The sequence below is a fragment of the Sceloporus undulatus genome, chromosome 11 (genome assembly GCF_019175285.1).
Source record: "Sceloporus undulatus isolate JIND9_A2432 ecotype Alabama chromosome 11, SceUnd_v1.1, whole genome shotgun sequence".
Lineage (NCBI taxonomy): Eukaryota > Metazoa > Chordata > Lepidosauria > Squamata > Phrynosomatidae > Sceloporus > Sceloporus undulatus.
In genome coordinates, this window is record NC_056532.1 from 5,936,722 (window position 1) to 5,962,682 (window position 25,961).

The 25,961-nt window shown below is 50.6% G+C and overlaps 3 protein-coding genes and 1 non-coding gene across 6 annotated transcripts; 1 reads left to right on the forward strand and 3 right to left on the reverse strand.

The window, feature by feature from the left end:
* Positions 1–401: 401 nt before the first annotated feature.
* On the reverse strand, positions 402–15,506 carry NEK8 (NIMA related kinase 8). Of its 3 annotated transcripts, none has more exons than XM_042442269.1 (15): positions 15,165–15,506; positions 14,172–14,377; positions 10,746–10,978; positions 9,515–9,646; positions 8,930–9,138; positions 8,534–8,613; positions 7,839–8,020; positions 7,018–7,168; positions 5,640–5,716; positions 5,071–5,188; positions 4,743–4,893; positions 4,133–4,296; positions 3,112–3,270; positions 2,141–2,299; positions 402–936 (listed from the first exon to the last, which is right to left on the reverse strand). In XM_042442269.1, the coding sequence occupies exons 1-15, from the start codon at positions 15,209–15,211 to the stop codon at positions 908–910; spliced, it is 2,097 nt and encodes a 698-aa protein (XP_042298203.1). In that variant the 5' UTR covers positions 15,212–15,506; the 3' UTR covers positions 402–907. The 3 variants fall into 3 exon arrangements, with proteins under 3 accessions (XP_042298203.1, XP_042298204.1, XP_042298205.1); XM_042442270.1 differs by lacking the exon at positions 15,165–15,506 and adding an exon at positions 14,789–14,828; XM_042442271.1 differs by lacking the exon at positions 15,165–15,506 and adding an exon at positions 14,606–14,637.
* Positions 15,507–15,627: 121 nt separating this feature from the next.
* On the forward strand, positions 15,628–18,908 carry TLCD1 (TLC domain containing 1). Its single transcript, XM_042442280.1, has 4 exons — positions 15,628–15,881; positions 17,117–17,202; positions 17,360–17,442; positions 18,145–18,908. Exons 1-4 carry the CDS (start codon positions 15,679–15,681, stop codon positions 18,529–18,531), a joined length of 759 nt encoding a protein of 252 aa, XP_042298214.1. The 5' UTR covers positions 15,628–15,678; the 3' UTR covers positions 18,532–18,908.
* Positions 18,909–22,476: 3,568 nt separating this feature from the next.
* On the reverse strand, positions 22,477–25,908 carry RPL23A (ribosomal protein L23a). The gene is made up of 5 exons (XM_042442858.1): positions 25,775–25,908; positions 24,175–24,355; positions 23,697–23,873; positions 23,185–23,254; positions 22,477–22,601 (listed from the first exon to the last, which is right to left on the reverse strand). The coding sequence occupies exons 1-5, from the start codon at positions 25,797–25,799 to the stop codon at positions 22,587–22,589; spliced, it is 468 nt and encodes a 155-aa protein (XP_042298792.1). The 5' UTR covers positions 25,800–25,908; the 3' UTR covers positions 22,477–22,586.
* On the reverse strand, positions 23,571–23,635 carry LOC121917171. The gene has a single exon (XR_006100975.1). It is a non-coding gene; the product is annotated as a small nucleolar RNA SNORD42 (small nucleolar RNA).
* Positions 25,909–25,961: the final 53 nt, after the last annotated feature.

Here is a 25,961-nt window from a genome sequence, read left to right on the forward strand (position 1 = left end):
TTGGAATGTGACCCAATTCTGCCCTTTTCCCCAAGATCTGAAAGGTTCAGAGCTTAGAAATGTTGGGTTTTTAAAAAAATGTGGACAACTCCCAGAATCCACTCAGCCAGGGATTCTGGGAAGTGTTGTCCCAAAGAGGAAGTCATTTCCATCCGATTCTGAACACAGTGGCATTTTGTCACTCTGTTTTTTGTGACCATAACACAGGGGAGCTCAGCACAGACCGCCACTCCTGGCATGCAAATCTGGTGGAGAATTTCAAAATCCACGCCGGGAGGGGAGGTCACCAGAGAGAGGACCCTTGGGAAAAGGCCAAAGGCCAGAGGTGGAAAGGAGCCAGAGCTTGGGCAGAGAGAGGTCTTTGTGAATCAGGGTCAGATCTTGGAAAGGGGGATCTGTGAAAAGGCTGGCACTGAGTCACGCCGGGAAGCGCCTGGGGGTGGCTGGGTTTGGGCCATGGTTCTCTCCGAAGGGGAGTGCGAAAGCCTACGCAGCTCCGTCTGAGTCAGCCAGAGAGGATGGCAAAAATAAACCCACGTTGCCCCGCGGCTCCCCCCCCCCCGAAAGTCACGCTTTAGACAGCAAGAGAGAAAAAAATCCTTTTGCCATTGCAAGAGAGAGCCGCTTCCCAGCATGCGTTGCTATCTCTTGTTCTCTCTCTGGGCAAAATGGCTGCAGGGCAGTCAAAGCTTGGCCACTGACTCCCTCTTCAGAAGCAATCCAGAACTGACCCTTGTCCCCAGATGAGAAGAGGCCAAAGGACGGTCCTCACCTAAGGAGACTGACTGGATCGTGCCAACCAGTTTTTGGCCCAGTTGTGTTCCTTCCAGAGCGGAAGATCCCAAATGGCCTCCTGGCTCATAGGCCTCTACAGCCCCGTCTTCCTTGCCCCAACTAGCCGATTCCTTCACTGTGAACTGGGCTCCTCCACTGCGGCTGAAAACACAAAAAGACACACAAAACAGGAGTCACTGGGGGTGGGTGCGGGTCCTTCCTTCTTTCTCAGCAGGAGGGAAGGTGCCAGTTTTGCCTGCCAGAGTCTCTGCCCGCTTCGCCCGCCTTTTTGCAAGTGCTTCTTCAGCATCCGGGGCATTGCGAACGAAGCTGGCACGGACACAGCGCTTGGCACGGATCTTGCGGGGATCAAATACAGAGCGGCTTTGTCTCTGGGCTGGAACTTAAACGGTTCTTTGAGGGGGAGCTCCCTCTTTCCCCCTTCATTTGAATCTGACTTTCTCTCTCTCACACAAACACACACACCACCAGCCCCCAGCCCCCTCAGTGTCTTATTCATTCTCCCTGTCTTTCCTTGAAATGGGCTTTTACAGTGAATTTGAGGCTTAACATGGGCATTGGTAGCTAATTTCAGAAAAGTGGTCCTTTACAGGCAAGGTTAAAGAGTGGGGTTGAGGAACCCCAAGCCAAAAGAAAAACCTGGCTGGCTACTTTGTTAAGGTCTGCAACTCGGGGGAGATATAGGAGATATAGCCTTATTCTGTGATCCTCTAAATTTGGACTCATGCACCCAAAAACGGCCCAGGAGGAAGAAGCCTAGAAGGAGAAGGAACAGGCTGCCCTCCTCATTTGAGCAGATACATGTAGGATTGCAGCAGAAGAGCAGCCACGGCATGTTAAAACTCGATTTCCCATGGAAAACTGAATTCCCTTGCCTCAGGCCAGGAACCGAGGGGCTTGTTTTGCAAGAGGGAGCTGGCCTCAAGATGGCTTCCACAGAGGTGCTGCAAACAGGCCCCGACTTCGTGCCCCAGGAGCCTCATTTGAACCCATCACGTGTTACTGGCAATTGCTTTTACCACAAGGCCCCTGGCAATTTCCAAAGCTTTCCAGACAGGAGGCTTTTGAAGCTTTCCTGGAAATCCTGCCTCCCAGGCACAGCGGGCGTGAGAGATACACGTTTGATCCACGCCCGCTTCTGAATCTCATCCCTGCCACCTTTTCTGCATCTGGCTTTGCCATGCGATGTGGGCAGAATGGTGGCAGATACTGGAGAAGAGATGCCATGCGCGTATCTGACTCATCTGTGCCAGCTGGCGGGAGGGCAAAGCCATGAGCAAATGTGAGGTGTCCCCTGCCCACCGCAGTTGGCGCTGCCTAAAATGCCACCCCTTTCCATACTTACGTTTCACAGCCAGGAGGGTGCTTCCATGGCAGCAGGAGACGGAGGCCACCTGGATGGGGTGTGTTTCTCCCAGATGCACCAGCCGTGGGCTCCGTGTTTCCTCGTCCTTCCGTCCCAGGCGGCCCCGGGCGCTTTTGCCCCACGTCCAAACATCACCATCTGGAAAGAGGAGAGTAACATGGACAGGGTGCTGCGATTCACAAGGGCCGAGCCAAACAGAGCTCCAAAAGGTAACATTTGGGGACAAGTATGCCCAAAAGCCGAAAAGCTAAAGGTATTCTGTACCTTGGCCCAGTCGCAAATCAGAATGGAAACTGGAGTCAAGAAATCAGAAGAAGACTAAGATTGGGAGAGGCAGCCATGATGGAAATAGCTAAGAGTCCCAAGCGCAAAGAGATGCATCACTAAGTACCAAGGCCAGGATTGTCCGTGGCATAATATTTCTGATTTCTATATATGGTTGTGAAAGCTGGACGGTGAAGAAGGTGGCTAGGAAGCGAACCAACTCCTTTGAAATGTGGCGCTGGAGGAGACCTCTAGGCACAGCCTGGATTGCCAAAGATACCAATAAACTGTCCTGACAGCAAGTCAAGCCTGAACGCACACTAGAAGCCAAGAGGATTAAACTGAGGCTGTCATACTTGGATGTCTGATGAGAAGACATGCCTCACTAGAAAAGACAATTGTGCTTCGTAAGGTGGAAGGCAGGAGGAAAGGAGGGGGACTGTATTACAGGTGGATCGGTTTGAAGCCATGGATGCCTTGAGTTTGCAAGACCTGAGCAGGACTGATTTAACTGGGACACTTGGAGGCCTCTCAGCCGTAAGTCAAAACTGACTTGATGGTAATGACTAACCACAAGTGCCCAAATGTATTCTGGGCACACTTGTCTCCACGCTCCAGATTCAATGCTCCCAGCTCAGGGTCCTGCTACGCAAAGAGGGGCAAACCTCGTCTCACTGTTGCCTCACCTGCTCCGACAACAACAGTGAAGGCATCACCACAGCCCACCATGGCGACCCTGATGGCCTGGAGACCCTCCACCAGGTACGGAGCCCGGCTGGCACGGCACGGGATGGGGCCCAATTGGCCATGCTGGTTGCTGCCAATAGTGTAGCACTGGCCCGAGGCTGCCAATAGAAAAGAGGAAGAGGCCCATTAGAAAAAGGTACCGACAGGACAGGCCAGCCCAGCCTTTGCAAAGAACACCCCATGAACTCTAAGTGTCAGATCCAGACAACGCCACAGATGCTGGCGTCTGCCCTGCGGCTGGGAAATCCTCATCTTTTAGGCCCCCAAATCCCAGTCTGAGCCCATTTCCGAAGCATTATATGCCAGACTGCTAAATTTAATGGGTTTAAAGAGGATGAGCCATTCAGTCCAGTGACAAATGACCAAATGGAAGCTACTTTGTTCCTGGTGTTTTTTCTGCACCAGGGGAAGAAAAAGGACTTTAAAAGACAGGTTTCCTCTTTTAATGACGGACCGTTACTTTTATTACATGGGCAGTTTTCCCAAAGATGATTATAATATCTCAAGGAAACACCTGCATGATGTTTTAGTAAGATGTACACTGGATTGCTATGAGTCTTTTTCCTTCTCCACCTCCCTGAGGTGGTTACTTGTTTAATCTGCTGAAAGGGAGATTAATCAACTAAAAAGTCTAACCATTGGGAAAACATAGTCCTGAGCCCTTTTCATTGTCGGGACGAAGCTGACAGTTGAGGCACAGAATGCATTTTGGCCTGGCCAATTTGTTTCCATGGGGTTTTGGTATGCTGATGGTCCTCTGATAAAGACTTAGAATGTGTATTTATAGTTAGCATTTAGGAGGAGAGTGCATACTTCTCTGGAGGGCACAGTGAGTTGGTCCAAGTCCCTTTGCATATTCTCAAAGGCACCCTTTTCATTCAGTCCCCCAAGACTCAAGAACGCCTCCATCAACCACTTCACTCTCCTCTCCAAAGGAGGTAGCTCTGGCGTGACCCTTACCTGTGACCACTGCAGAATGGGCCGTCCCAATGTCTGCCCACACAATGCCCTCTTCGCTCAAAGGGGCCGAGCGGATGGGGCTGAAAAGCAGAGCCTCCTCCACCTGCTCTGTGGGCAGGGACTCTCCTTGGGCTGGGATCCTGTCCAGACCCAGCTTGTTATACCTGCCAAAGGGAAGGACAAACAAGAGTCTGGAGGCAGGACAGTCGTACCATCATTACCATCATGCAGCTAATGCTAAAGAGACCGCTTGGGAACAAATCTTGGGGAAAGTTCTTCTCTGCACTACAAATCCCAGCATCCCCCAACCAGCATCTTACAAGTCCTGTTTTGCTCTGGTCTGCCAGGAAGCTATATGGTACCCTTTTACAACTCAGTCAAGTATTCCTCCTCCTCACTATGCTGGCCTTCCCCAAAAACACTGGGTTACACTGGGTCTCTTGTGTCCTGTCTTCCTCCAATCCACCTTGTCCTAACCCTCCTTCCTCTCCTTTTGATGTTGTGTCAGCTGTTGTTCCCATGGCTCACAGAAAGAAACTATCTGCCCGGAGCTGGATGTGGGGATGGAGGTCACAACCTGAGAAGTAGCCCCATGATCCCAGCAGCCTACCTGTTGCTCCCACAGGCCAGAATCTGGTTCCTGGCGGTCAGGATCATGGAGGCATCGATGCCGCAGAGGACCTTCTGGGCTTCATGGTCAGCAGGGATAGACACCTGCTGGGGGGTGCTAGGGGAATCCTGCGTCCCCAAACCAAGGCGCCCTACAAGAGAGAGAGAGAGAGACAACTCAGAAGTGTCTCTGCAAGCAGAGAATGCTACAAGGGTCTTGGACTGCGCAAAGGATACAGAATGAAGGAAGGAGGAGGAACTCAAGGAATACTTTTGGGGATTAGAAGGTCCGGCCGCTCATCCTCTATCTCTGTAGCCCCATCACTCACCATTGTCCCCTCTGCCCCAGGCAAAGACTTCTCCTTCATTGGAAACGGCCAAGACATGCGAAGCACCACAGGCCACTTGCATGATTTCATAGCCCAGCAAGGCCTCCACTATCTTGGGCTGTGGAGAGAAAGCCAAGCCTCAGAGGAGCGTAGCAGGAGCTGGAAGGCCAGGAGGGCTGATCTGGCAGACATGGCAGAACCAAAGCTCCGCGAGAGAATCGAGAGGCAGCCCAGATTGGCCTCCCAGCCCTCCATAAGACAGTTGTGCGCCTGGAAAAGCAGAGCCAGGGTGGAAAGACCAGTCAGGGTCTCTGCTCCTCAAAGCCAAGAAGCCTTGGTCCTCCATGGGCCCTTCCAGACTCTGCTACTTGCCACCCCTTTTTAGGGCCAACATCGTTTGACACAGGGAACCCAGGTAATAGTAGCCTGTCCTGTGAGATACCATGACCCTCCCAGTCATCTTAGTAATAGCCTCCAAAGGTGATGGACTACAACATCCAGAATCCCACTGACATGAAGCAGAGGAAGCCATTCTAAGTCCCCAAGAGGCCTCCAGAGACCCTACATACCTGGCTCACATCCACCAGCGTCTCGTGCCCTAAGCAACCGCTGCTGCCGCTTCCAAAAGTCAAGACAATCCCTCGGTCTGCAGAGGAAAGCCATGCACTGGGTTTGCTCCTGAGAACCAACAAGAACCTCTGGGTGGTTGCTTAAGAAGGGCACTGGGCTTGGCAGAGGAAAGGATAGCAGGTTGGCAAAAGTGGGCAGACTGGCTTGGAGACTGCCATGCAGCACTATGCTGTCAGAGAGCAACCGACCACCTTTGCCCTCTTGCGGCAGACTCCATTTCAAAAGAAAAACCCAGCTGCGTTTTCATGGTATACATTTTTGTTTTTTATGCCTGAGGAGACGGAATAAACAGATGGCTTCCCAGATTGAGAGCAATGTCCGCGCAAGAAGACGACTGAACCTACTCCTCAATCTCGCAGGTTACCTCAGCCATTTCAGCGACGTTAATAAAACATTTTATTATGTTGACTGCTGCTCTCTGGCTTTATTGCTTCGTTTTATTGTATTCTTGCGGGTTTAAATATGGTTAACCACATTGGGACTTGGGAGAGGGAAAGTGGCACAGGAGTGTCTTGATGTCTTGCTTGCCCATGGCATACAGCTCTTGGGGGTATCCTTCTTCTCCCAAAAAGCAACAAAACCATCTACCTGGTACCAAGATGGACCCTTGCTGCCCAACTAGCTTGGAGTTGCCTGTACTGAGTGGCTTCAGCAATCCAGACATACTCACACATAATGTAGGTCTTTGCCTGCATAGGTCTATTTTTAATAGCTGCAGAAGTTGGTTGTTATTCCCCTCTTCACATCAACCAAGACCTTCCCCAAACTAGATCTGCGGCTAAACACCCCTGGCAATGGACATCTCATCTGTACCTGGATAAGAGTGGTGGAGGATCCAAGGAGCGTCTGGCTGTGTCTTTGCAGCCAGACTTAAAAAGATCACCTCGGCTGCAGAGACCACTGACTGGAAGGTCCTAGCAGATGGTTTAATCACTTCGTGTCTGGTTACGGAGACACAGCTGGACATTCCTCCAATGCCCCACAGATGGCTAGGGAGGGAGAGGGCTTCAGTGGTGATATGGCAGGTCTGGAGAGGTGGAGGCCAATGGCTCAGCAAAGCATTAGTCCACATGCAGAAGCACTATAGTATGATGAGCCATGGAGGATTGCAGACCATATCTCCCAAGTCTTCTCTGCCATGCTGTGAACTAGAAACGTGGTTTCATCAAGATGCCAAAATGCACACCTGTATGGGGGAAGCTGGTATGGGGAACAGACTGGGCAGTGACTGCATGTGACCACCCCCCCTTGGACAATGCACAACCCTGGCACCCATCTTTCAAGAGCCCTTGACACCTCGCCCCACGGTTGTCATACCTGTCAAGCATGTGGTGAAGAGGTCTCCGCAGGCGACATGCTTGATGGTCACCCCCGACTGGCCCTCCAGAAACCGGCACACAAACTGGGGCTGAAGCTGCTCAGTGGCCCCTGGGAGGGACGGGCCCCCAGTCAGGCCTACTGGGGGAGGCTGGCGGAGAAAGCAAAATATGACAATGGCAGGACTGCAGGTTGGAAAGGAAAAGCATGCCTGGATTGAGGATTCGGGCCTCACACTGAACAAAACTGGGAACCAACGTTTGGGTCCTACAAAGAAACAACTGAGGGAACGACAAAAGGTTGTGCCTGTAAGCAGGGTCAGCCTGGGTTAGTACTTGGGTGGGAGACTGCCAGTGAACACCAGGTTGTTGTAGGCTGTATTTCAGAGGAAGAGACTTGAAATATAAAATAACAGATTAAAAGGAAGTGGGAACTCAGTACAAAATACAACGCTCACAGGGACAGCAGCTATCTTAGCCCGGCCTACCTGTTGTTAGGATAAGCTTACGGAGGAGGAGAGCCATGCACACTGCCTTGGAGGAGAAGCAGGACAGAAATGCAAGAGGTCAATAAAAAGGTAATAGAATAGAAGCAGCTATAAAGGCAGGGGAAATGCAAGATTGTCCTATGAACAGGTAAGAGCATTCCCACTGAGAATGGCCTTCCCTCCCTCCCTCTTCTCACCCAGTCCCAGCCCCATCCAGCTCTGTGGCAGGAGGTGAAAGGTGGCATCCCTCCTATCCATCTATCCATCCATCCATCCATCCATCCATCCATCCATCCATCCATCCATCCATCTTCTGCCTGCCTTGATTTCTCACCTCCCACATGATCAGGCGCCCGGATTTGGTGACGCCGGCCTTCTGGGTCCTGCCGGTGGAAACCTGCACCACCTCTGTGTTCAGCATGGGCAGACGCAGTGGGGTGGTGATGCCTCCCCCCCAGGTGTAGATGGAAGACAGGGCGGGCGGGAGGCCGGGCCGGGCAGAGCCAGCTCTGGAGCCTGGACCCAAGAGTAAGACCAGTTAGCAGGCATCAGCAGGGCCAAAAATACCAAAATTGCCAATGCAGAAGCAGGGAATTCCCACTTTTTGGGGAGGAACAAGGGATAAGAGATATATTTAGAGAAGGAAACCATGGCTCTAGGGCTGAATGTGGCCCTCCTGGGATCTCACCCTGGACCTCTGGTCTTCTCCTTGTCTGGTTTCCCAGTCAATGGACAGGTTTTCCCAATGCCTCTTCTAAGGCTCAGTTTATGGCCAGCAAAAAAATGAAGCTGGTATTTCTTGGCCTTGTTCACCTCCAACATGCGGCCCTTGAGAGCTTCTCATAAATTGAATGCGACCCATGAATGGGAAGAGGTTCCCCATCTTTGACCTGAGCACACACAGCTGTGGCACCCCAAAATGGTGCCTATCGTCCATGTTAACCATCAAGGAAGGATCCCAGGGCAGGCAGTTCCAAAAGAAAGATGGAACCCAAACCACCCATCTGCCCCAAATGCCTCCAGTCTTACCACGGGCTCGAGAAGTGACCCCTCCTGCGCCAGTCCTGCTGTGGGACACTGGTGGAACTGTGGCTAATGGTTTCTCAGGTCTGCCATATAAGAAGAAGAAGAGAAAAGAGAAAGAGGCAGAGGAGGAGAAGAAAAGGGAGAGGAGGAGGAGAAGAAGAAGGAAGAGGAGGGAAGGGGGAGAAGAAGTGGAAGGTGGAGAAGAAGAAAGGAGAAAAATGAGGTGGAGAAGAAAGAAGAAAAAAGGAGGAGGAAGAGGAGAAAAAGGAGGAAAAGGAGAAGGAGGGACGGGAAGAAGAAGATGAAGAAGAGGGTAGGTGGTGTTGTAGTACAAGTTGTTGTTCATTGCTATCTGCCCAGGGATGAGGCTGCCACGTCCAGCTGGGGCTGTGCACTCACCTTCTCATCCTGACGCTGCCCACGTCAGTGTAGAGGTTGAGGAGAGGACGGGCGCAGATGGCATCAGCCATGATCTCGTTCAGCTGAGGCCGCTTGGAGGGGTCCAGGTTGAGGAGGCTGAGTATGAGCTGGCGCAGCTCAGGGCTGTAGCGGTCCGAGATGGGAGCAAAGGTCCCACTCATGATCTTCAGCACTAATGCTGGGAGGTTCTGTGACAGATTGGGCCAGGTAGCGGGTGGGAACAGGAGGAAGGAAGGGACACACGATTAGAGTGGGTTCAGAAAAGCAGCTACCTGGAAAATCCCATCTCCTGTGTCACCCCAAACATGCCTGAGATGTTGGTGGCCTGAGAAAGCCCTCCCTGGGGATCTTAAATTTTGGGCAGGCTTATAAAGGTGCCTCTGGGCCTCTTGACCAGCTCCCACAGAAGCCCAAATGGGTTGGCAGTTGGATTTCAGTTCCCTCTCCCCATGCTCCAGCTGGCTAAACACTGGCCCAGCCTGTAAGCGCTTCTTGGGTGAAGAAAGGATAGTCAGCACAGAGAGGATGCCAGCCTGGCCTCAGGGCTGCCTCTTAGCTCCTTACCGCAGCCTCAAATGCCCTCTTCAGGCTGGCGAGTTCGTACAGGACGCAGCCCAGGGCCCAAATGTCGCTCTTCTGGTTGTAGGGTTTGCCTTCACAGAGCTCCGGGGAAATGTAACATGGAGTGCCCACCACCTAAAGGAAGAGGCATTTTGTGTCAATGTGGTGGATTCCAATGGCAAGAAAAGAGATTCCAGTTAAATATTGGGAAGAATGTATTTACTGCAAGAGCTGTATGAGAGTGGCATATGAAGGTGGTGGACTCTCTTTGGAGGGGATCTTCAAACAGAGGCTGGAGGGGCATATTTCAAGATCTTTCATGGGTCACAACACCTCCCCCTGCCCTTTCCTGAAAACTCTGTGGCTAAGGGACTGGCACTGGCACTGGGATCACTGCTTTGAGTAGCACTGGTCTGGATGTTTGTGGACTGCAACTCCCAGCATTCCCTGACGCGCCAAGGGTCTGCTGGGAGTGCTGGTCTGGCTTCATCTAGAGGACTACACAACCCCCATCCCAGATCTAAGGGTCTGTGCAGATCAATCACAGAACAGCAGGGTACAGGCAGGGGGCATGTGCTTGAGCTTTAAATTCTGTATGCCTTTTTCATGGGCCAAAATAAAGCTGCTTCGGGTCTCATTGGAGGTATGCTATTTAAATGATGCATGGGTCCTAAGAGTCCAGAGGTCGCGCCAAAGCCACACTCCATTCCTAAGCACTGCAGTGCAGCTTTGGTGCAGCTTCCGGATTCTTAGGACCCATGCATCATTTAAATAGCATACCTCCAAAGAGACCCGAAGCAGCTTTATTTTGGCAGTCTGTAACAGGCCATGGTTTTTATACTGTTTTAATGTGATGGTTTTAAATTGCATTTAAAAATGCATGCTAGGTAATGCCAACTTGGACATCTCCCCACCCCAAGATTAAAACACAGCTCAATTCTAGTCATGTTTACTTAGGAACAAGCTCCCACAAAAGAGACGTCTTGCCGGCAAAGGGCAGCTCATCTTATCTCTGATCATCAAAGACACCGGGGAAGGCTCTTATCTCCGATCGTAATGGGAGAAGCAGCTTGGTGTCCAAATGGGGAACATCCCACAGGCTGGGCATTCCTCATCCCTGACTTGTATCAGGCTTAGGCAATTGTGGTGCTCTGTATTGATGGTCAGTTGCAGAAGTTACAACTTCCCTTCCCTTCTGTGGCTGCAGACCTTTGTCACTCCCGAAGGCACTCACCGTGTAAGCTTTGCTCTTGCTGCTGAGGATCTTGGAGATGCCAAAATCGCCAATCTTCACAATCATGTGGTGCTTGTCCAGGAGGATGTTCTGTGTCTTGAGGTCCCGGTGGAGGATCTGTTTAGTGTGAACATGGTGCAGGGCCAGCAAGATCTGGACAAAGAAGTGGAGGATCATCTCCTCGTCCAGGAGGGAGTTCCCACGTTTATGGATGAACTCTGCCAATGTGCCACCTGCAGCGGTTTGGGTTGAGAGATCAAGACAATAGAACATGTGAAAAGGATCTTGGGATCCTTGTTGGCCATGTGTTCAACATGTGTGATGCTGTAGCTAAGAAGGCAAATATTATCCTAGCCTGCATTAATGGAACCATAGTTCTCAGATCAAGGGAAACCATTGCCCCACTGGTCAGGCTGCATTTGGCAGATCATTTTAGGGGACAAACTGCCTAAAGAGGTGGTGGGGGTCTGCTATTCTGGATGGCTTTGAAAAGGGTCTGGATAGCTCCCTGCTGGGACTCTTATCACATCCCACCAGAATCGTGGCTGTGGGTGGCAGGACTGCGATGATAAGGGACTCTCCCAAAGACCTTAGGACAGGGGCAGCTTCATTTAGGAGAATGCAGTCTCTTGGACTCAAGCCTTATAAGGCTTTAGAGGACAGCACTTTGAACTGCATCTGGCAACAGACAGATAGACCATGAAACAACTGAAGGGAATGAGGTGCTCAGGGAGGTGGTAAAACCAGCTAAAATGGTCCCTCTGATCCCTCCAGGGCACAAGAGGTCTTTTCTTGTATTAAAAGAAAATCATTTGGAGGCCACATGAGACCCACTCCTGCCACTGTATGAGAAAGCACACTATGTGGAGAGGCTTCCTTCTAACTCCGACCAATTGATCCATGGCTGATCAATCAGCGAGTATCAGAGGAACCTGTCTGCAAAAGGATTCCTGCCCAACCAAGGAGGAAAGCAAGGTGCCCACAAAGGGGTTAAACCCCAGACTTGCTGCCAAAGCTGGAGGTGAAGGAGAGAAAAGGAGGCAGACCCTCTTTCAAGAACAAAACAAGTTGGACCTGTTTTGCAGGAGGAGGAGGAGAAGGATATTGTGTCTCAAAGCTATGTCTGTACGTATGTGCCTTCAGGCGGCCTGTCGGTTTATTATGGCAACCCCATGAATTTCAGAGGGCTTTCTGAGGCAAGGAATCCTCAGAGGTGGTTTTGCCTGTTCCTTCCTCTGAAACAGAGCCTCCAGCACCTGGCATTCCTTGGCAGTCTCCCCTTCAAGTATTTACCAGGGCTGACCCCAGCTAGCTTTCCAGATCAAACAGGATTTGTACCCTTAGGCTTTCTGGGCCTTCGGAAACATACATACCCATAGGGCAGAAAGCCAAGCAAACCAATAACAACAATTCCTAATGGTAAGAGTTGTTCAACATTGGAAGATGCTTCAGAGTGTGTTGGAGTTTCCTTGTTTGGAGGGTTTTTTTAAGGAAGGCTGGATGGCCATCGGTCACAGGGAGGGCTTTGAGGGTATCATCCTGCATGGCAGAAAGGGGTTGGACTGGATGACCCTTAGGATCCCCTCCAACTCTAGGATTCTATGTATTCCTTTATGGCAGAAGAAGGTTGGACTGGATGGCCCTTGGGGGTCCCCTCCAATGCTAGGATTCCAGGATTAGGAAGATCTTTGTGAGGGCAAGAGCTGTTCAGTAGTGCCTCAGACAGTGGCAAAGTCTCCTTTGGTGGTTTTTAAACAGAGGCTGGATGGCCCTCTCTCACAGGATCTTCCTGCATGGCAGAAGGGGGCTGGACTGGATGACCCTTGGGGTCTCTTCCAGCTCTGTGATCCTGTGAACCTGCCAGTGCTCTTGTTTCTTGCAAGCTGGACTGAGTGCCTTCCCCTTGTTCCCCCCACCTTCTGCTAAATCCTGAAACCTGAAACTCCCTTTGCAGCTGCAAGCCAGGATGGAAAAGGATCCAGGGGCTGCCAAGGGAGGCAAAGCCCAGCCCAACCTGACTGCTAGAAGGAGGAGGAGGAGGAAGAGGGCCACAGGGCTTGGAGAACAATGGGGCTCTCTTGCATTCCTTCCAGCCCAAGAGGGCTAGGTGTTGCTAGGAAGCAGCACATAATCCCCAGCAGGAGAGGCAGTTTGGGCTATTAAGGTGGGGTGGCTCAACTATTTTTCCACACCGGCTCCTAAAAGGCTTTGGACCTCACAGACTCATGGAGTTGGAAGGGACCCCAAGGGGCATCTAATCCCACCCCCTGCCATCTGCAGCCAAAGCACTCCTGAGAAGGGGCCATCCAAAAAGGAAAGCCCACCACCCTCCAAGGCGACCCATTCCTCTGCAGAGCAGTTCTTGTGGCCAAGTTCTCCCTAGATCAATCCGAATGCCTTTTCTTTTAATTTTAATCCTTGGTTTATAAATAGGAGGGAGAACGGAGATAGCCCTTCCCGCCATGACCACCCTGAGTGTATGTGGGGTGCGGGTCTCGATCTTGAAACCTGGTTATCCTTGATCAAGGGGCTGCCATGCTGCAGAAATAAAGCAGTTTGATACCATTTTTACCTTCCATGGCACCATTCACTGAAATTCTGGGAACTGTAGTTTGTTGCGGCACCAGAGCTCTCTGATAGAAAAGCCCAAATGCCTCACAGAGCTACATTATTATTACACTCATCTCTCCATAGTTGCAACTTTGATTATTCATGGATTAATATGTGCTCTCTAGGAATATCTAGGTCCTCCAGTGCAACTCTATGGTCAAATTTAACTAAAGGTTGCACTGAAAGACCTAGAGAGTTCTAGAGAGGATACTCTTCTAGGCCTTTGAAGCTCCTGCAATGCAGTTCTATGGTCAGTTTCTGTCGGACGTTGACCACAGAGTTGTCCTGGAGGACCTAGAGATGAGAGGTGTCCTCTCCGGTTAAACCATGGTTAATTGTGATTTTTCCACATTCACAGGGGTCTTGTACCCCTAACCCTAGTCAATAGAGAGAGACAAATGTATAATACATATTATACATATGATAGCCTTTTGGCTGAAGAGCGACATATAAGTAAATAAATATTATTAGTAGTAGTAGTAGTACATGTTAACATTCAATAAAATAATGCAAACAACACGTTAAAATAATATTAGATACAAATCTAATCTACAAATCCCAGAATGGCTTAGCGTGCAGCTATGCCAGTTAAAGTGGCATCAATGTGTATTATTCTTAGTGAAGAACAGATGCACCTTCAAATGGGATGGTCTCATAGCTCTGACTCTTGACTCTCTCTCTCTCTGGCCCTGGCCTACCTCACATGGCTGTTGTTGCTGTAAAGATAAAGGCAAAGCACAGCTCTTTGGAAGAACCAGTACCAATCTTTTTAACCCATTTTGGAGCCGGAAGGTCAAAGGGAAGCAGCCGCCTGACCTGGGGCATACTCCATGGCAATCATGAGGGCTTTGTCTTCCAGGAAGTTCTCGTAGTATTGGATGACGTGAGGATGGTGGAGCAGCTTCAGCACCTGGCACTCGTTCTGGGCGGCCAGGCGCTCGTCTTTGGTCATCTGGTCCACCGGGATCTGCTTCAGGATGACCAGCTTCTGGTCCATTTTGCGCAGGCAAAGGTGGACGATCCTGGGCAGCGGATGGGGACAAGTCAGAGTCATAGAAGAGCCAGCAAAACCCTCATTTGAACCCAGGATAATAATAATAATACATTAATAAAATATAATAATGAAATGTAATAATAATAATAGTGATGGGGAGGGATTAATCTTGACCTTTATTTATTTGTAATGTATTATTTTGATACTGTTTGAATTATGTTGTATTATACTGTACTGCTCTATTGTTGTAACCCACCTGGATTCCCTGTGATTGGGAGGGATATAAAGAAACTTGTATTATTATTATTATTATTATTATTATTATTAATGAAACTCTCTGTCCATGTCAATAGAGGCTGCTTGCAGTTAAAAGAAGGCATACAAACCCTAGTCGTGCCCCAATTAATTAAACAAAGGAACTACAGTATTTAAAACATACATTGAAATGAACGAAAGGGTGCATCCACACGGGAGAGATAACCCGGTTTGGGAACGTTTCAACTGCCCTGGCTCAAGGCTATGGAATTCTGGGAGTTGGAGTTTGTTGTGGGCCCAGAGCGGAGCAGAGAATTCCATAGCCTTGAGCCAGAAAAAGAGTTAAAGCGCTCCCAAACCGGGTTATTTCTCCCGTGTGGATTCCTAAGGGGATTTAGAGACCCAACTCCCTGATTGGCTGAGGAGAGGCCACGCCCTCCGGTCGCCATGGTAACCCAGGCGCGACTTCCGGCCGGAAGTGGAGGAGCGCCAAAAGCTCGGCCTCTGTCCCTCAACAACGGCGCCCTCCCCCTCTGTTTCCTCCCCCGCTTCCTCCTCACCCAAAGGCCCCCCTCCCAACCACTCGGATCCGCTCGTATTTCTCCATCAGGTCTCTCTCTCCTCTACTAGGCCGCAGCCTGCCACGAAGTCTCCAGTCGCTATGGAGACACTTCCGGGAAGAAGAGGGCGGCTACGGCGGCCGAGGAAGGCCAAAGAAGTCTGGCCTCTGACGCCTTGGGTGGTTTTTTTTTTTTTTTGCAGTGCGGACTTTATTATTATAGAAGACTACAGCAACAACAACGATGATGATGAGGGCACCGTGACGTCACGAGCGGTGGGCGTGGAGAGTGACGCCACAAACCCCGCCCTACTCCTTAGCAGCCAGGCAGCCTCCCCGAGGCCCCGCCCCCTAATGAGGGTGGGAGTGGCGATAACGTCACAAACCCCGCCCCATCCTGCTCCTTGCCAGCCAGGCATCCTCTCCGCGGCCCCGCCCCCTGAGGGGGTGGGCGTGTCCCTCCCTCCCGTTCCCCAAACCCTCCTCATTCCGTTTCTGGGTCTCGAGGGGAGCGGATGTTCCTGCTCCGCTGGCGGTGGCTTCGGGCGGCGGGGCTGGTGGGGGCCTCGGCGCTGGGCTTCGGGGCGCTGCGGTGGGCGCTAGGCCGGACCCCGCAGCCGGAGTACGTGCGCCGGGACCCCACCCGCCTCTGGCGCTGGAAGAACCTCCTCGTCTCCTTCGTCCACTCCGTCGTCGCCGGAGTCTGGGCCGTCGCCGGGTGAGCTTCTCTCTGGGCATGGGAAGAGCGCCCGCCCGCCCTCGCCCTCCTCTGACCCCTGACAGCCAAGAGAAGGCAACCATCCATCCTTCCTTCTATCCCCTTGAGACCTTCAGTGCCTCTGAGCATGGGCAGAGGGCGCCTGGCCCTCATCTTTCCCCTAACAGCCAAAAGGGCCTCTCAGCATCCGCAAGAGGCAGGCATCCATCCATCCATCCATCCTTCCTTCTCTCTTGCAACCCAGAGTGCCCCTGAGCATCCACAGAAGGCACCCAGCCTTCCTTTTTCTCACGCGACCGAGAGGGCCTCTGAATATACGCAGAGGGCACCCCTCTTTCTCCTGACATCCAAGAGGGCCTCTGAGTCTATGCAGAGGGCCCCTGCCCTTCCTCTTTCTCCTTGCAACCCTCTGCGCATGCGCAAAGAGCACCCAACCTTCCTCCTTCTCATGCGATGGAGAGGGCCCTTGAGCTTGTGCAGAGGGCGCCTGGTCCTCCTCTTTACTCCCGACGACAGCCAAAAGGGCCTCTAAGAGAAGGCTTCCTTCCTTAATAATAATTATTATTATTATTATTATTCATTCCTTTTCCCTTTTTCTCCTGGCAGCCAAGAGTGCCTCTGAGCATACACTGAGGGCACCCATCTCTTCTGCCTTCCTCCTGGCTTTGGTGGATCAGGCCCCCTGAAGATATCTGGGGGGAGAAGGATACAGTCCATCCTGCCCCAAATCCCCTCCATCCCCCCCTTAAAAGCTCATTTGCTTCCTCTTTTCCTTCCCTCCTTTCTTTTTTCCCTCCCTCCCTCCTTCCTTCCTTCTTGTCTTTTCACCTGTTTCTATTTCTGGCTGCAAAGAAATGTTTTTTTTGGAGCGGAAAAAACCAGTTTGGCTTCTTGTTCCAAAAAAACAAATAAAGGCGCCTGGTTCCTGGATCGGAGGCCAGTTTCTGTGGCTCCAGAATGGCCCCAAAAGAAGAAAAAAGGAGCAGACAGATTTGGGGATGATGGTTTTGGGGGTTAGTGGCCAAAGGGGCCTTGGAAGTGGGCCCTGAGACTCAGATTTCAGGGCTGCAGGTGTGTTTGGTTGGGAAGGATGACACACAAGAGGAATAAATCAGATGAAGAGAGGGTCCCCTTTTGTTTTGGGCGCCTGAAGTTTGGATGCGGATGAGGAGGCAAAGCCATACAAACGTCCTTTACCTGTGTTTTTCCTCCCCCCCTCCCCGAAAACCCCGCAGGGTGTGGCGGATACCTGGAGGGATCTTTGCGGATTTGGTGCACGCCTCGTCTCCGTCGGGACACTTGCTCCTCTGCGTTTCGGCAGGTAAGGGAAAGAGAGGAACCGCTCACCTTTGGAGCCCAAAAGTGTCCTCAAAATGGCAGCCTCCCCAATGGACCGCCACGACTCGCAAGGCTGCCCTTATGACTATCATTAACGGTTTTGACAGGTGATGTCCCCTGTGCTTTTGTTCCCTCCTAAGGTTACTTCATCCATGATTCGCTGGATATCATCGTGTGCCACCAGTCGCGTGCCTCCTGGGAATACCTGGTCCACCATGCCATGGTAAGTCTACGACCAACACACCCAGACAAGGTAGGACAGGTGGGCTCCCCTCTTCACATTCATTTCATTTTTGCACTTCCCCACAAACCGGGACTCGAGGCGACATGGATATATGCCTTCAAAGTGTGTATTAGGTCAAGGCAATCCCATGGATTTTAGAGGGTCTTCTTAGACAACCAATGCCCAGAGGTGGTTTTGGGATTCCCACCCAAGGACTATCCAGGGCAGACCCTGCTCAGCTTCCAAGATCAGATGGGGATTGGTTGACTTGCATTTTCAAATAAGCACCCCATACTTGTGTGCCTTCGAGTCGTTTCCGACTTACAGCAACCCTAAGGGGATCCTTTCAATGCTTTTCTTGGGCAAGGTTTGTTCAGAGGGGTTTGGATTACCTTCCTCTGGGGCAGAGAGTGTGTGACTTGTTGCTCAATGTTACCTAATGGGTTTCATGGCTGAGCTGGGAACTGAACCTGAAACTCTTTTCTGGGGACTCTGGAAAGCAGGGTTCGAGTCCCTGCAAGTCTCTCTCAGCCTCAGAAGAAGGCAAAGGCAAACCCCCTCTGAACAAATCTTGCCAAGAAAACCCTGTGATGCAATTCACTTTTGGGTCACCAAAAGTCCAAAACTGACTCGTAGACAGTCTTGGTCATTGCTCTTGTAATTGCACAACCACAACCCGCCTTGTCTTGCTCTGCCTTCCAGGCCGTTACCGGCTTGTTCTCTGGGATCTACCTGGAGCGCTTTGTGGCGGCTGGCCTGGTGTCCCTCTTTGTGGAGGTGAGCAACATCTTCCTGACCATGCGCATGATGATGCGCTTGGGCCGCCTGCCCTTCCACACCTTCTACGAGGTCAACAAGTATGTCAACCTGGTGATGTACTTCCTCTTCCGGCTCTTCCCGCAAGCCTACCTGACCTGGTACTTTGTCCGCTTTGTGGAGATGCGGGGCCAGGGCGCCTTCCTGATGGTCAACCTGGTGCTGCTGGATGGCATGATCCTCGTCTACTTCTCCCGCCTCCTCCGCTCGGACTTCTGCCCAGATACCCGCAAGCAGGGGCCGGACAGCGAGAGGAAGTTCCTGAACGACTAAGTCAGCGGGAGTGAGACAAGACAGGTCTTAAACTGAGAACCGTTGTCCAGTTCAATCGCCATCTGCGTGCCTTATGCGGGAAAGACTCCCCTGCCGCAATCTCGTCCCTTCAAGTGGTTTCTTTCCTTCTTTGCGGCCAAATAGGGGCAGGGGTTCACCTCCATTGGGGCCGGCCTTCGTGGCTAGTGTTGGCGGCCAGTCCAAGCCTTCATCCCAGAAGGAAGAGCCAAAAGGGCTGGTCCGGGAAAGCAAAAGGAAGAAGAGTCGAGGGTGGAATGGAGTGCATCTCCCACGTTACTTTTTGGGAGTTGGGGAACTGGGGGTTTTGCGGGGGGAAGAAGGGTTGTTCTGTGCATTAAAATCAGTTTGCAACCTCAGCCTGTGTCTCAGAGGTGCTCTTTTTGTATTAATGTGAAATACATGAGTCCCCAAAGGAAATTCAGGCATATGGGGGGGGGGGGTTTGAGGACCACAGTCTGAGAAAAATCTATACCATTTACATAGGGAGCCCTTCCCAAAGTCTCTATCTGCACTGCAGAAATAATGCAGTTTGATACTGCTTTAACTGCCATGGCTCCATCTTATACAATCCAACGCTGGAAATGGAAGCGTTTTCCTGTCCCAGGCCATTGAACATCATCTCAGCCCCAAATTTCAAATCCAGACACAGAGTCCAGTCTCCAGCCGTGGGAAGTTACAGCATGTAATTCTTGTATTTAAATATGCTGTAGTTTGCTGACAAAGTACAGGTATCTTGGATAGATGTAAACGGGTGGAGGGGAATTAGATGCATGTATAGAAGGAAGGGGGAAAACCCTTTATCTTTGGCTACCAGCCAGGATCAGATCTCCCTCAGGGATTTTGGGAGTTGTAGGCACCACCTGAACGTAGGCCTCCAGCTGGAGAGGCAGTTAAAAGCAGTGTCAAACTGGATCGGTTCTGCAGTGCAGTCTACCTGCCGCGGGTCATTTGCTGGGTCTAAGATGGAAAACGGCAGACCGAAATGTAAGGAGGGTTTGGAAAAAGATAACCCTGCTGGGGGGAAAGAACAGCCACCCTAATGCTGAGCCAGGCTTTTCTCTCCTGCTGCTCTGTGCCAAGGTGATGCCCGTTGCTAGAGAACCGGCTTCCCAAGGGAGCTGACTTAGAAAACGTTTGGCTAGCAGCCTCCTCACCTGAGCAGCCCATCCAATCCCAGGCATGGAAAGCCAGCCAGCCGTCTAGAGAGGAAAACCAGCTGGTGCCGGTGTGGCGGAGGGGAGGGTACTGCCTTGCCACCCTGGTGCCAGTTTGCAAGAGGCTGGATGGAAGCCATATGCCCCAAAACCACAGCAGCAATGAGGGCTTGGCACTTGGCCTCAGGAGGTTCCAAAATGAAAGGGGAATACTTATACTAAGTGTACCCATTTTCCTTTAAAGCCTGGCACTGGGCAATCTGGCACAAGCAATGCCTGTACAAACAGTGTAAAAGTGCCTCCAAAACATTTGCAACTTCTAAACCTGGAGCCAACGGCAGTATTTAAATGTTTAAAGCCTGATTTGCACACTTAAATTCTTCTGTAGGGCAAGAGATAACAGGGATGCAGCTGGGGAAAAGGGCAAAATGAGAGCACTGCCCCCCAATGAAATTCTCCTTTCAACTTCAAATGGGAAAGGTGCCATCCTTGGCACTTTGAACAATGGCATGTTTTCACCTCTTTGCCAGGCTCCAATTTCATTATTGGGAGAAAGGCAGGATATAAACGAATAGAATAACAGTTGCAACCGGATTGCATGCAGCAACATATCTTTGGGAAGTGTGTTTTGGACAGACTCCCCCAAATTTGCGATGATTTGTTTCTTGCTTTGGAGAGATTTCTGGCACGACGGATGGAGGGGGAGAAGCTTAATGGATGCCTTTTGGGAAAACCAGCTCAGGCAAAAGAAAGGGCAACAAAAGTGGGAGATTTTTGGGGGGGGGAGGACTTCCAGAATTGTTTTTCGCCTCCTGCGGCTGGCCATGGCAATTTGGCTGCTTCCGTTCCCTCTCCTGGCGCATGCATGCTGGGACTGCTAATGCAGTCCGTTTTCAATGTTTTAAAGAAGAAAGCCAGCCCTGGGATCCATCTTATTTTCTGCCCCATTTGGAGAGGTCCTTCTGCTGCTGAGAAGAGGAGGAGAGGCTACTTGGCAAACCAAGTCCAGCATTTTGGCCCGACTTCTGAAGTGCCTCCGCTTCTCCTGAGTCCCTTCAAGGAGAGGCTAGAGAGCTCTATTGGAAGCCAAGCTCAGAACAAAGTTGCTTTTTGGGACTGGAAGTTCCAGAATCCTGGCCCATTTTGTACATCTCTGCAGTGCTTTCCTCCTGCGTGATTTTGGAATCAAGGAGGGTCTTTAGCCAAATAAAAGGATAGTCTTACTCACTATAGAACTAGTAGTAATGGGTGTTAATGTGGATTTTTATATTTCTCTTCTAGTTATCACAGGCCTTACCTAAAGGCATCACCTTCCCAGCTGCTTTCACACACTCCTAAGATAACAAAACAAGATGGGCAAACGCAGCTCAGTGTTAGAGGCACATCAATCACATGCAAAAAGTCCCAAATTCGATTCCCAGCACTTCCAATTTTTTAAAAAGGGAACCAAATAACGTGGGATGGGAAAGATCCTTCTCTTTGAGACACTGGAAAGCTGGTGCCGATCAAGGTGGACAACTGTGCAGTGGAGCAAACAATGAGTATGTGACCAGATCTGAGACCTTAGTTCTTATTTAACAGCGGGAGCAAAGCCAGGCCTGAAGGTACTAGTCTACTCTTCACTGAAACGCAATGGAAAACTGGGTAGTGGTCTGGTTTCTCTTCCGTCCTCCTTTAGCAGTCGAAAGAGAAGAGCCAACATGTATACTGGCACCAGACCAAAGTCAACAGTTTTTGGTTGAAGAAGCCCTGAGCAAATTCTCCTTAAGAGGTGCTCCTGGTCCTTCAACTCTCTGAGCTCCTGGAGAGAGGAAGGGCAAGGTTTGGATTGGCAAAGGAAAAATGCGGAAGGCAATGCCTCTTTGGTACTTCCATCCTGAGCCCAAAGAACAGCAGACGCAAGAGATAACACCTTGCCCCTGCGAGGAGGCTACTTTCAAGCCTGATTTGCACACTGCTTAACAAAGGCATTTCCTAAAAATTGAGAAGTGCAACTTCTTCCAAAATTATTCTAACGGCAAAGAATTTCATATATCCACAAGAGGACAGAATAACGTGCCAAGAGGATTCCAGTTAGAGGAATGTGATTCCAACCAGAGATGGAAGCATCAATGCAGTATTTGATTCCAGCTAATCAGGGATCAGTGAAAGGGAGACAGCATGGCAGCCAGTCAGGATTTGCTTAGGTGCGACTTAGGCCAAAGCAATTGCAGTTGAGAGCAATACTTCTTGGGCTGAACCCTTCCGTGATGCGGAACTCAGACTATCACGTGTTTCCAGTAAACACTGCATGACAGAATAGCCCCGTCCCTGCCTTATTCTAAGCAGGGCTGGACAACTGTCGGAGACTATAGGGCCATATTTGCCCCCCCAAGAGATCATGGAGGGCTGGACACCCTCAAAAAACATTACTTTGCCACCAATACCCTGCTTAGGACATTTTTCAGCATGTATTTTGGGGACCCTGAGCCATTTGAAACCTGGGACAGACCTTTTTAAAAACAAGAAGTATTATTTACAGCCTCTCCAGCCCCGAAAAAGGCCCAGGGAGGGGCAAAAACGTCTCCCATGCCTCCCAGAAGCCATCTGGAGGCTCTTTGGATGTTTTGTGGGGGGTTTTAAACCTCTGGGGGACTGCAAAAATGACCCTTGGGGGGCTGTATGCAGTCCACCGATAGTTTCCAGGAGTGCAAGACGAAAGGTAAATCCTCACACTCCACACAGATAGATTTCAGCATTAATTTTTTTCTGGAAAAGATGCCTTGAACCATGGTGGTGCGATGGATTTAATAGTTACAAAGTCATGTACAAACATTTGAATATACATGTGACACTGAAGTTTTAATATCGGGGTCCTGTATGGTGCTGGAGACACGTTGCTTAGATGATCCCAATCTGAAAAAGAAACCAATGAGACGTGGGTCCTGAGTTGGCGGCAGCTTCTGCTCATCCTGGCAATTGAAGGCCTTGAAAAACACACAACTCATCACCACACACACACTCCAAAAGCCATTTATATTCCAACAGAAAAAGACAAGTCCAATCTCATCCACATCTCCCTTGGATGCAAGTCCCATAAAGCCCAAGGCACAGGCGCATCAAAGATCCACTTCTGAAACTCCTCTCTGTCATATAAAACTACTTATGGGAATCTTTGGACCTTGCAGAATGTGTTAAGACAGACTAGGACTTAAAACTCCACACTTAGCTCACTGAAGGGGAATTGTACAAAACCTACATGAATGAAAATACAACAACTGCAAGGGTGTGTGTGAGAGAGAGATAGCAATTATTATAGCAGAAGTAACCAATGATAAAGAGGCAATACAACAGTTACTTTAAATCATATCAGCAAACTCACAAGGCTGAAAGGCCACACAACCCTTTGCTGTCATTTTTACCCCCTTATCTTTTCAGCTGTCATTTTAAACTTTCCTCAAGTTGACTGAAAGAAGTAGTCCCTTAAGAGCCTTCTTACCTTGTTGGCTACATCTAGAGCATCGTAGTCTGGAGCAAGACGAACGTAGGCCTTTTTCTCACCATCCGGCCTGAAATGGGACAAAGGAGGGATTAGCTCCAAAACTAAAATTAAATTAGACCATGCTCAAGTTTAAATTTCGGAGAGAGATGTCATTCTCCTCAGCCATTGGTTGAATTTGTAATTTCTAGGCTGCATTAAAAACACGAATGCCCACATTTATGAACTCAGTACATACAAAAAGGAACTCTGCTTTCATAAAGCGGTGAATCAAGTTTACAAGGTACTAAGTTTAGTGTTACGTATATACATTTTGATTTCCCCCTACTATTTCTTCTCTCCTGCTCCCCACCAATCCCAAGATACCCCTTTCTGGAAGCATCTTGGTGCATCAGTGGTTCCTTTGAAAGCATCACTTGACTCAGTCCAAAAGTGTTTCCATCATCTGCACCAAGAAACCTCCGCCCGCTGCACCCTGCTACCCTCTGCTCCACCTCCAGCAGCTGTCTCACCTGATCAGCGTGTTGACCTTCGCCACATCGATGTCATACAGCTTCTTGACCGCCTGTTTGATCTGGTGTTTGTTGGCTTTGACGTCCACAATAAAGACCAGGGTGTTGTTGTCCTCAATCTTCTTCATGGCCGACTCAGTGGTCAGTGGGAACTTGATGATGGCATAATGGTCCAGCCTGAAAGGACAGAAAGAAGGGGGAACGGTTACCATCGGCCAGTCATTGGCATTGAGGAAGGCTCTTAACATGTACACACACAGCCCAGACCCTGAGTGCATCAGACTAACTCTAAAAGGTAATCATGGTCAATCATGCTTTGGTCGCTAAGTAGTCATCATGTGCGCCTTTGACTGGGTCACTGGACTGTCATCCACAGAGAACTCCCACCCGACTCCCAGCTTCCTAGCCATTGCAAGGATCCAGGACACCGGTGCTGGATGGAGTAGACCGACTCTGCCCCACTCCTAAGCCAACCTACTTGTTCCTCCTTGGCGCACTTTTCCGGGGGTATTTGGGCTGTCTCCGTAACCGCAGGGTTTTGGGTCTCCGGAAAGTGGGGGAGGTCCGGATCTTCTTCTTCTTGTGACTGTGGACCCCTTTCAAGACTGCCTTCTTGGCTTTAAGAGCTTTGGATTTGGCCTCGGTCTTGGCCGGGACAGCTGCAAAGAAAAGGCAGGGTTGAGGGACACCGTCTGGGTTGAGGTTTCCTCACATCTCAAGCAGGATGAACTCAGCCAAATCCTGCCTCCCAGTCTCAGTACAACGCCAATTTCCTTCCCGCGTTCCCAACTTAAACTATAGCAAGCATCCTGATCCTGTCTAAGCAGGGCCAACATTGGTTAGTACTTGGAGGAGAGGCCACCAAGAAACACCAGGTGCTGCAGGCTGTGCTTCAAAGGGATTGACACAACCTCCTCTTGAGCATTCCTTGCCTAAGAGAGCCCTATGAAGCTCCATGGGTCTTTCTCATCAATTACTTATGGGGGAATAAAACCTGTCAATTGACCCAGGGACCCCTGCGTTCTGCCACTGAGCTACTGGCTCTTCCATATTGAAGGAAGACAGCAAGTTCCCCTGCGTCAAGGGAGCATCTTGGTCCATCTGGGGCATATCCTGGCAAGAGCTCTTCAGGATTTGCAGCAGAGAGAGAGGCATTTCTCGACTAACTCCTCCAAACCCATCATCCTTTTGCAAACAGGATGCTGGAGACCCAATCCATGAGCAAAGCATGTGCTCCTGCACCCCTCTGAGCCATGGGCAAGATCTCCATCCCCACGCGACGGAAAAGGCATAACTAAACACATATCCTTCCACACAGCTCTTCATTTCCCTTCCTTCTCTTGACTTTCCTGCCCAGGTTGTAACTCCCGCAGGGAAGGAACACATAAAGCGCTCTGGAGGGGCTGAAAGACCACAAAGGCTCCAGATCTGATCTGGTCTTGGAAGCTAAGCAGGGTCAGGTCTAGTCGATACAGGGATGGGAGTCAACCAAGGAATCCCATGTGCTGCTAGGCTCTATTCCAGAGGAAGGAATGGGCAAAGCCAGCTTAAGAAACCCTTGCTAGATTAGTGGGATCACCAAAGTCAAGGGTATGTTTGAAGGCACATTTGGGGTCCAATTCCAGGGGGATGGTAGATATGTGGAGCAAAAGGGATATAGACAGGACACCCCAAACCCTTCCTTTTGAAACAGCCACCCACTTTTAAGGCCCCCCATTTTGGGGCTTCATTCCAAGGGGATGAAGGAAAGGGGAGGCATTTGGGGGCAAAGGGTGGAGAAACAGGACCTCAACACCCCCCCATCCTTCTTAACAGCCTTTGAAGTAATAGCCAGCCACCTTTTATGACTCCATTTTGGGAAGCCACTTGAGAGGGAAAAGGTGATAGACAGGACCTCACCCCCCAAAAAAAAAGCCCTTCTCAAGAGCCTTGGAGCCCATAGCCCCCCACTTTTTATCCCCCCATGCGCCCCCTCCCCACTTTTAGCTGGGGAAACCCTGACCCCGCTTCCCCTTAGCCTCTCAGCCCCACTCTTTCCCCTCAGAGCCCTCCATTTCCCTTCCCTTCCGCAGCCTCACCCTCCTTCTTGACTTTCGGCGCCATCTTGGGGAGAGAGAGAGAGACAGAGAGAGGCCGCCGCGTGAGCCTCGCCGGGGGTTATTGCGCCAAGTCTCGCGAGAACGCTGCCCAAGCCTCGCGATAGGCGCCCGAAAGCGCCCAGGCCACGCCTCCAAGCCTTCCCAGACGGAGCATGCGCGACGCGAA

Excerpts from the sequence above, each read along its gene's own strand:
- RPL23A (XM_042442858.1), bottom strand. The coding sequence starts at position 25,799 with ATGGCGCCGAAAGTCAAGAAGGAGG. Across the intron at positions 24,356-25,774 it reads GCCGAAAGTCAAGAAGGAGG|CTGTCCCGGCCAAGACCGAG; the intron begins GTGAGGCTGCGG and ends TTTTCTTTGCAG. Across the intron at positions 23,255-23,696 it reads AAGGTCAACACGCTGATCAG|GCCGGATGGTGAGAAAAAGG; the intron begins GTGAGACAGCTG and ends GTCCCATTTCAG.
- TLCD1 (XM_042442280.1), top strand. The coding sequence starts at position 15,679 with ATGTTCCTGCTCCGCTGGCGGTGGCTTCGGGCGGCGGGGCTGGTGGGG. Across the intron at positions 15,882-17,116 it reads GGAGTCTGGGCCGTCGCCGG|GGTGTGGCGGATACCTGGAG; the intron begins GTGAGCTTCTCT and ends AAAACCCCGCAG. Across the intron at positions 17,443-18,144 it reads ACCTGGTCCACCATGCCATG|GCCGTTACCGGCTTGTTCTC; the intron begins GTAAGTCTACGA and ends TCTGCCTTCCAG.
- NEK8 (XM_042442269.1), bottom strand. The coding sequence starts at position 15,211 with ATGGAGAAATACGAGCGGATCCGAGTGGTTGGGAGGGGGGCCTTTGG. Across the intron at positions 14,378-15,164 it reads GTTGGGAGGGGGGCCTTTGG|GATCGTCCACCTTTGCCTGC; the intron begins GTGAGGAGGAAG and ends TCCGCTGCCCAG. Across the intron at positions 10,979-14,171 it reads TGCCATGGAGTATGCCCCAG|GTGGCACATTGGCAGAGTTC; the intron begins GTCAGGCGGCTG and ends AAACCGCTGCAG.